Genomic DNA, 10,195 nt, shown 5'->3' with positions numbered 1-10,195 from the left:
CAAGTATGTGGAACCCATGATGAAAATGTGTTTCACTGCCTTAGGGGTTGTGCTCCATCGAAGGAAGTTTGACATCAAATATTTAGTGTTAATCATTCTTATTTCTTCAACTTCAGAGCCTTGAAAACATGATTACAAACTATGTCTAATGTACCTTTAAGTAGCATGTTTGCAATATCTATTTGGTAGATTTGACGCTTTTGAAATAATCATACTCCTGGCGACATGTCCTTCATTTTATAGACATCATGCATACCAACTTAACTTCTATTAATATTCACTCCTATAAACACCACATTAATTGTCACATTATTAAGTGGACTCCACCTCAAGATGGATGCATTAAGTTGAATATTCATGAAAGTCGTTCCACATTGATTCATACAAATATTTTGGCCTAATTCAACCACAAATATGAGTTTAGTTTAACTTTCTCAATGAGAACAGAAGGAGGTGAAGCCGTATTTTGAAAGACATGGTTTTCCGTTTCTTCCATATCTCCCAAACACAAGCAAACCATATGAATAAACAATCATGACATACCCGTCATATGAGTAAACTGAATAAAATAATCTCGAAGCTCACCATAAGGAACCAAAGATATATCTATTCAATTTCACACATGAGACCAAACACTATTGAAAATTTGGCATCGAAGAAAAAGATGGTTAGCCGTTTCTGAAATGCCACACCCGGCTGAACACACAACTTCACCGCCGCAGCAAATTGTAATAATGTTTTTTGAAAGAATGTTAATATCTCATGTACCTCGCTTATATATTTATTTTATAGCATATAACTCAATTAATTGCATAATGTTATTATCCCTCTAAAATATATATATATATATATATATATATATATATATATTTATTTATTTTTTAAACATCTAAAAAATATATTATATAGCCAATGAATTCACGTTGTAGATCAAGAGCACAAATTTTGTAAAACTCATTATAATTAATTACAAGATAGCCACTCTATTTTCATTGGCAACGGACGACAACTTGCACCCGCATTTTCAGTTGAGGTTGAACCGTTGAAGACAAAGACACCATTGCCCATTATTTTCATTTTCAATTTTGGGTTCTATCTTCTATTTTCTAGAAGAAAAAAATTATGTGGTCTATTTAAAAATAATAATAAATAAAACAAAATGAAACATTATTCAAATAAACCAAATCAAATATATTCTACATATCATTATCTTTTAATTTTTAAGCTTAATAGCAGTTTGATTCCCTCTATTGTAACTAACAAAATCAGCATTTATTTTATAATCCTCTAGGGTACCGTTTGGCCAGACTTTTTTTCTGTCTAAAAGCTACTTTAAAACAAAGTTAAAATAAAGCTCTTTAAGAAAAAGGCTAAAGTTGTTTGGTTTCTTTATTTTTTTTAGTTCTAAAGTTATTTTTGAGTTAAAAGCTGTTTGGCAAAATATTGTACAAAACTTTGAATTTATGCATTGTCTATAAATAAAAAACTTTGAATTCATTATGAATTAACATAATAAATAAAAAAATATCTAAAATATTTTTTGAAGGAAAAAAATGTTTAAAATATAAAAGATATATTTTTACCAATACTATATTTACTCAATGACGTTTATTTTGTGTAACATGAATACAAATTTGTATCATCATATAAACGACTTGTTAAATATTTGAATAGGAGAAATAATTTAAGGAGGCTCAAATAATAACATAAATAATATCAAAGTAGTTTGGAAAATTAAAAACAATAATCATCTTTTTTTTTTTTTGAAAAAGACATAAATCATCACAAACTCAAACATTTCTACTCTCCATCAACGCAACTCCTATTTGATTTCTAACTTTATTCATGTAGTCTCCATCTTGCACTCTTCCTGGATTATATGAACTGATTTCTTCATTTATATTGCTTTCTTCGTCACGCTCAATCATATATTCAGAGATAACATCACATTTATTAAACTCTTCATCTTCAACTCCACACATTCGAATAAAGTTGTGGAGTGCTTTTGTTGCAACTATGATCTTTTGTTGTTTGATTAGTGAAAATGGTCACATATCACATAAGATATGCCACCTTTTTTTTTTTCTTCCAAACTCCAATTGTTCTTTCAATGACATTTCTCAATGAAGAATGTGCATGGTTGAACACTTCATGGATACCTTCTGCTTGACTACCATCTCTAAAATCAGGAATGTATATGTGTGTGTATATAATGAGAATAATTGGTTTTTTCTTTTCCAATTATACTCTATAACAAATTTTGTTATAAGAATACCATATTTTTAGTGTTGGTCAAAAAGATAAGAATTTATATTATATAATATTATATTTGTTATATTGCTGGTGTCATTGAAAAAGATATGTTTAGTTTTTTTAATAAGAAAAAGATATGCATAGTTTGTTACAATACAAATGTGTAAATTACATATAAGTATAATTTTTTTAGGCAACTACACTTGTACTTTTAATTAAAATCAAAATTTTATAAAAATAATTATACGCATTACACAACACTAGCAAAAATTATACGCATTAGCATAACAAAAAAAAAAAACAGAAAGAGGAACATAAAATATTACTCTAAACGCTAATGTGTGTGTGTATTTCCGTGGTTGAAGAAAGGGAATAAACTTAAATGGAACCTCATTAAAAAATTAAATGGACCGGTTAAAAAAAATAATAAAATAAAATGGAAGAAAAAAGCATATTGAAAAAATAAAACAAAAGGTTGCTGGCGGGAGTTGAAGAGAGGTGCTTGTGAAATAAATTGGGGAGAAATAGTTTTTTGAAGTAGCATTTAACAACTTTTGGTTAAAGCTCATTCCATTCAATTTTATGCATTCTAAAAAAAGTACTTTTATTTGAAGGTACTTTATTGATATTGTGTTTGGCTTAGCTTCTCCTTAAAAACGTAGAAAAGCTGAAAAAAAATCGGGCCAAACGGTACCCTAGTCTCATAGATTTTCAGACTAAAAAGAGCAATGTGCAAGGGCGGAGCCATTTAATGGCTATGTGTTGCTAAAACCACACATCCAATTTTTATTTTTTTTATTATTTTTTTTTTAATATGAATAAAACATAATATGTTAAAAATAAGAAAACAAGTCAACAAACTTTTAGAACTCTTACAATGTGTTTTATGTTTGACTCCCGCAAAATTATTTCCAGTTTTTTATGTGAATAAATTATTGAGGATGACTGAATTTATCCAAATGGTTTTGTAGATATGTTGGAACTGACGTTACGTCATCAACTTAGAAATAATGTTGTAAATGTTAAATCTGATCCAAAATTTGCTAAGTTAAAAGGGAATCCAAATCTTTGTGCAAAACTTGTGGAAACAAATAACTGCAATACATTTGCTATGATTTATAGCTTTTTAAATTGGTTTTGCTCTTGCTGATAGCAACTGCAAGTGTCGAACATGTTTTTTCAACTATTAAAGTTGTGAATAGTAGCTATGTAACCAAATGGGAGATCAATGGCTAAATGACCGTCTTGTAACTTATGTAGAAATAGATATGTTCTTTTAACTGTTAGTAATAAAGTTATTTTAGCTTATTTTCAACAAATGGATAGGAGACAATTTTCATCGTAATGTATTGTTTCAAACAATGTTATTTCCTATTTTTAATATAGTTTACATTATATTTTTTCTTTGAAATTTTAGCCCCACATGTACCAAATGTCTAGATCCGCCGCTGGCAATGTGACATATTTAAAAGAACATTATAAGGTTTTACGACGTGGAATGATCAACACCATAAAATTACAACAAAACCATCTAAAAACTTCATTTTTATCTTAAAAAATTAAATATAAATTGAAAATAATTTTTTTATATCATTTCACATTTACCCATTGTCAACTCACTTGTGATTGATCAGTTATAACTGTTTTTTTATGAAAGATTTGCACCGCTACATAGTAGCTGTATTCAGCAAAACTTCCAAGTTATCAAGACATTTTCCTAAGAAAAATATCACGTAAATTAATTGTATCAGTTCTGAAATCAGAAGCATGAAGGTCACAATTACAAAATAGGCGTCAACTAAAACAACTTGCCGAAGACAAGTGGGGAAAACGTTAGTGGAGGTAATGGGTGGTGAAATTTCAACCATTTCAAAAACCAAATACACCTAGTGAGAAAAGAAAGAGATCGATGAGATTTGAGAACAAATTTATGTATAATGATTGATGTAACGAAATAGAGGTATAAAATAATTTAAAAAAAATCGTTTTAGTGTGAAATGCATGTTATCGACAAAATATTGTGCTCCTACACTGAAAAACATTTTGACATATAATAATGTTATTGTAATGTTAAGGCAGCCAAATTAATTGGTCAATAGTTTCTAGATTTTGACTCCTCTTCATCATTTTCTATATATATAATTTCCTCTTCATTTGAAAAACCATAATTGTGAGGAGATTGGGACAAATTAAGAGAAAAGATATATAATGATGACAAATTCTATGAACATCAAACTATGGTTTCTTAATTTGATTATGTTGTTTTGTATGATACTTTCTATGACACATGGAAGACCAATAAATCCAGAGTTTAGAGTGAAAGCAGTTAACCTTGGTGGTTGGTTGGTTACTGAAGGTTGGATGAAACCTTCTCTCTTTGATGCCATTCCAAATAAAGACTTCTTGGTTAGTATAGTTACTACTTTGCATTTCTTTCTTTTATGTGGATAATATTTGTATTTAAGTTATATGCTTTTTTTTTTTTTTTCAAAATAAAAAAGATATACACTATTTTGATAATTTTACAAATTTACTAATGATTACCGAAAATCCACGGCTAGATACCAAAACATTTGTATCTCTATCCATTAACTAACATATAGTTGAAATATATATATATATATATATATATATATATATATATATATATATATATATATATATATATATATATATTAGCTGATTTTGCTACGGTTGCCATCCCTAGTCTTGAATGAATTTAATACTTTTAGACTATGATGATGACGATGATTATTATTTATGTGATAGTAAAAAATTACATTAATCGGTAGTAGTTATGAAGCACAGACACTCTTCGAGTTAGACGTGTTTCCGTGTTGGACACGTGCGTGTCATGTCTGACACCGACATGATACTGACACATATAATCATACTGAATCATATGATTTTTTTAAATTATTAGCAGTGTCAACATGTCTGTGTCATGTTCAGCGTCCGAGTCAGTATCTGTGTTTTATAGATCGGTAGGTTGGGTGGAGGTAAATAGTGACATTTATAGTACTATTTTTATCATTTGATAATTTGTTAATACTTTTATATATAGGATGGAGCAGGTCTTCAATTCAAATCAGTGACGACAAAGAAATATTTGTGTGCAGAGTCTGGAGGAGGAACCATTCTTGTTGCAAACCGCTCAAGTGCTTCTGGTTGGGAAACATTTAGAGTAAGATCAATTAATTGCAACTCAATTTCATTAAAAAGTTAGTAATACATTACTATATAGTTTAAATATACTCCTCATATTTATTTATTTTGTGTATTGCAGTTGTGGAGAATAAACAAAGAAACTTTCAGATTTAAGGTGTTTAACAAACAATTTGTGGGGTTGGATGGATATAACGTTGTTGCTGTTTCTAATTCTTCCATTGATTCTGAAACATTCCATATTGTTAAGGAAAATGATAATTCCACCTTTGTTCGAATCAAAGCTTCCAATGGATACTTCTTGCAGGTGATCCTATATATCATTCTAATTATAATATTGCCAATAACAATAACAAAAAATAAAATAAAATTCTTATAGAAAATTATACTCTCAAACAAGTTGAAATTACACAAATTATGTTGTTGGTATATTGGTATGACCTATAACAGTGTTTTTAATTTGCAACTGTTTTTGCAAAATGTGGACAAATGCTGTTAATGCAGACACAATTATTATTGCAACAATACCTTAAAAATATTTATTTATATCTTAGCAACAACTATGTGTGTGAAAGCCGCACTTTAGATGTCTCATGGAAGCAAAACATGACTTTGCTAAATCAAACATAAAAGACAAAGTTAAAGTGTGAACCGTATATTGCTCAATAATCACAACATGGTCAAATCCTCCTTCGAACCTCGACTCTGATAACACTATTAGGAAATGAGTGGATCATCACATCGAGAGACACACAACACTCATACCCAAAACTTTAAATTCTTGCGTTTATGAGTCCTCTAACTTATATAGTGTTCAACATTCACTTTTCCATCCAATACGATACATGTTATTCACACTTGATATAGGACCAATTACCTAAATAAAACTCATTTATTTATTTATGGGATTCCTCTTCCATATATTTGGTGAACATAATTAAAATGAAAATTGTGACTTGCAGGCAAAAACAGAAACGCTGGTGACAGCTGATATTTCAGAAGTTAGAGGATGGAAAGATGATGATCCAACTGTTTTTGAAATGACCATTGCTGCAAGATTGCAAGGTGATTTCCAAATAACAAATGGTTATGGGCCTATAAAAGCTGCACAAGTTATGAAGGTAAAAGGCAAAAGACATAATTCCCCATATATACATATTCTTGTCTACTTTTTTTTGAAGAAATATTCTTGTCTAGGTTATAAGTTTTATTATAATGTGATGTGATGTGATAGACAAGCGAAGAACTTTTTTCCTTCATAAAACCTAGCTTAATTGAAAATATCAATATTAATTGTTAATTTGGACGTCTTCATCTGAGTTTAAACCCAACACCTCGTAGTTATATGTGAATCTCAGTTGTTAGCAATTTCATTTGTGGACAAAAAAAGACTTCTACCTACGCTTCTTTCAAGTTGGACGTCTTTATATTATTTATATTATCATTAACCAATAATTATAGTACTAGATATCTGCATTTCTTTTAAGAAATGAAGAACACGTTAACATATGGTAATAGTCAGGGATGGAGCCAGAAATTTATCTTAGGGGGACCGAATTTAAGAGTATAACTTAGTAAAGAAAAAAAGAATTTTTATATGCATAATATATTGAAGAAATTTAAGAAATCATATGATATATCTAAAAATTATAAAATATTTCAAGGATATAAAATTGAGTTCCTTAAAGCTCGTTTTAGTATGATGAGTCTAAAGAAGGTTGCACTACCAAAAAAAAAAGACTATAGAAGGTTTTTGAATGGTAAATAAACTAAAAATGAAACAACAAAATGCAAAGATAAGTGGATAAATTCAAGATAAAATCACGAGCACTGAATCATTGGTATGAGAGTGCATAAATAACGCTACATGCAATAGGTAAAAAAATATTCACAAAATTGCAACAAAAATCATAAATGGATATTCGTTAAGGATTAATGTTCTTTTGTAAAGTGCAAACAAAATTTTACTTTATTTTTTATTGTTATGCAATAAAAATAATAATTAGTATAATTAAGTTTAGAAACTTGAATGTTCAAGACCAAGTAAAATGAGTAAAAATAAGTTCATTTTCTGATATCATTTAAAGTCCACAGAAAATAAATAGTGAACAAAATGTATAATAACATATTAATAAGAATTTTTTTTATCAAATATGGGGGAACCGTGGCCATTGTTGGTCCCCCTTCTAGCTCCATCCCCGACTATTACCATAAATTTTTTACATAAAAAAAATTACAATTTATATTTTTCATAATTGTTAAACATGATGATGATTGGTAGATAATTTATACACTTGAATTATTTTTTTTTTTTAGTAATAATTCGTTTACAAATGATAATTTTTTTCACTGGTACAAATGACACTCATTAGCAGCATGATTTATTTTTTTATTTTACTTTTTTCTTATGTTTATGTTCAAGTTTATCAAATGTGAGATATGTGGCAACTACCAAGTTGTATTGTGCTTAATTGATGTTATTTTTTATTTAATTATTATTATTAAGGATCATTGGAGCAGTTTTATAGTTGAAGATGATTTCAAGTTCATAGCAAGGAATGGATTAAATGCAGTTAGAATTCCAGTGGGTTGGTGGATAGCAAGTGACCCAACTCCACCATGGCCTTATGTTGGAGGTTCTTTGCACGCACTAGACAATGCCTTCTCATGGGCCAAGTAAGTTCATTAACCAACTATAATCCTCTTGTACTCCTTCCGTCTCGGATTAACTGAGCCAAAAGCTTATTTCACACGTATTAAGAAAAATGCATAAATGAAGGAGAGAGAAAAATAGTTTTAAGTGCACTTGTTAAGTATTGGTACATTATCCACTATCATAAATGTAAAGTGAAATATATTGAATTGGAAATGATGAGAGTAATATTAATTAAAGTTATAAAAGGAAAAAAGTAATTAATATTGTATTGAAAAGTGAAATGATTCAGTTATTTTAGAACACTTTTTTTTTTTTTGCAAATGTCTCAGTTATTATGGGACGGATGGAGTATTACTTTTAAGTAATTGCTCAATAACTCCGTCAAATTACTCAATCGATGGTTTGGATCGACATTTTTTTATGAGTAAACTACGAAATTGTAATGTCCGATGAGCAATTTAAAGACATTGCTGATCGACATTGCTGATTCTAAAACCAATGGTTTGATTTCGTTGGTTAAGGATATTAACTTATATACCTTTTTGTCGTGAATCATGTTATTATATTTTAAAAGCTAAAGTAGATTTACAAAATCACAGTGGTTTACCATGATTTTTACAAATTCACAGTAAAGCTAAACATGCACGTACGTAGTAAAATTGTTGATTAGGTCATTTTTGGCATTCTCAACTTTACTAATATCTTGATTAGTGGTGAACTTTGCACGTTAACATAACATTGTAACAAGTATGGTATCCTTATAAAAATTTATATGCAGGAAATATGGATTGAAAATCATTATTGATCTTCATGCTGCACCTGGTTCTCAAAATGGCTTTCAACATAGCTCTACAAGAGATGGATCACAAGAATGGGGACAATCAGATGAAAATATTCAGCAAACAGTTGATGTTATAAGCTTCCTAACAGCAAGGTTAATACATATACTATTTGTACATTTTTTCATAATAATCCATACATCATATGTTTCAAATTGATACTTTACTTACCACATTTATCATATATTTCTATGCGTCGCAGGTATACAAAAAACCCTAGTCTATATGCAGTTGAACTCTTAAACGAACCTCTCTCTCCAGGTGTAACCCTAGAGACCATAAACAAGTACTACAAGGCTGGTTACGACGCGGTGCGTAAACACTCCACCACTACCTATGTGGTTATGTCAAATAGGCTAGGACCCTCAGAACCCAAGGAACTCTTTCCTCTTGCCAATGGTCTTATGAGGTCTGTAATTGATGTTCACTACTACAACATCTTTGATGATTCGTTTGAAAACATGTCTGCTCAACAGAACATTGATTTTATTTACAACAATCGTTCATCGGAGTTGAATTTTATTACAACATCGAATGGTCCTCTTACTTTCGTCGGTAAGTCTTAAAAAATTTCAGTATAATTGTCCATAAAAATGTAGTTTGATTTCAGTCATCATTTTAATTGCAATCAATTTTGAAATGAATAAATTTTTAATTAAAGGTGAATGGGTTTCTGATTGGCGAGTGAAAGATGCAACAAAAGAGGACTTCCAAAGATTTGGCAAAGCACAAATAGAAGTTTTTGGTGAAGCAACATTTGGTTGGTCTTACTGGGCTTTTAAGAATGCAAACCTACATTGGAGTCTTGAATGGATGATTAATAATGGTTACATCAAGCTTTAGAAAGATGTCTCTTTAATTAGACCCAAAAATAAAGCTTTCTTTGTGATTTGCATGGTGACAATTATTTAAATAAAGAACAATTATTTAAGTCGGGATTTTGACAACAATGATCGATACAATGTTGAACTATTGAATTATAAGTTATTTTGTAGAGAAGAAGATAAAAGAGGAACTGAATCTTATTCCAATCTATTATCAAAGATACAAAGTTGAACTATTGACAACCATGTTTTTGGCCCAAAAATGGTGATATTTGGTTTAAAAAATCCCAAATGTTGGCCTTAAATTACCAATTTTAAAAAGGTACATGTGCCTTGTCAATATCACATACTCGGATACTCCTTCAACAATATTGAGTCATAAAATGAAGATCGAAGATTTCATTTGATGAGAGTTTATGTACAAAGAAGATAGATATTCATTAAAGAAGATGAGACTT

At 29.5% G+C, this 10,195-nt stretch overlaps 1 protein-coding gene across 1 annotated transcript; it reads left to right on the top strand.

Moving 5' to 3' along the window:
• Positions 1-4,369: 4,369 nt before the first annotated feature.
• On the top strand, positions 4,370-9,944 carry LOC11427346 (probable glucan 1,3-beta-glucosidase A). The gene is made up of 8 exons (XM_003614946.4): positions 4,370-4,659; positions 5,318-5,437; positions 5,540-5,725; positions 6,381-6,539; positions 7,925-8,094; positions 8,853-9,008; positions 9,116-9,468; positions 9,575-9,944. The coding sequence occupies exons 1-8, from the start codon at positions 4,462-4,464 to the stop codon at positions 9,754-9,756; spliced, it is 1,524 nt and encodes a 507-aa protein (XP_003614994.2). The 5' UTR covers positions 4,370-4,461; the 3' UTR covers positions 9,757-9,944.
• The last annotated feature ends 251 nt before the right edge of the window (positions 9,945-10,195 follow it).

The sequence above is a fragment of the Medicago truncatula genome, chromosome 5 (assembly GCF_003473485.1).
Source record: "Medicago truncatula cultivar Jemalong A17 chromosome 5, MtrunA17r5.0-ANR, whole genome shotgun sequence".
Classification (NCBI taxonomy): domain Eukaryota; kingdom Viridiplantae; phylum Streptophyta; class Magnoliopsida; order Fabales; family Fabaceae; genus Medicago; species Medicago truncatula.
This window is presented reverse-complemented; position numbering and strand designations above follow the sequence as displayed.

What these genes read in the sequence shown, in the direction of transcription:
- LOC11427346 (XM_003614946.4), top strand. Translation starts at nt 4,462, where the DNA reads ATGATGACAAATTCTATGAACATCAAACTATGGTTTCTTAATTTGATT. An exon ending in AAGCTGCACAAGTTATGAAG is followed by an intron (nt 6,540 to 7,924) that starts GTAAAAGGCAAA and finishes ATTATTATTAAG; the next exon opens with GATCATTGGAGCAGTTTTAT. An exon ending in AATGCCTTCTCATGGGCCAA is followed by an intron (nt 8,095 to 8,852) that starts GTAAGTTCATTA and finishes ATTTATATGCAG; the next exon opens with GAAATATGGATTGAAAATCA.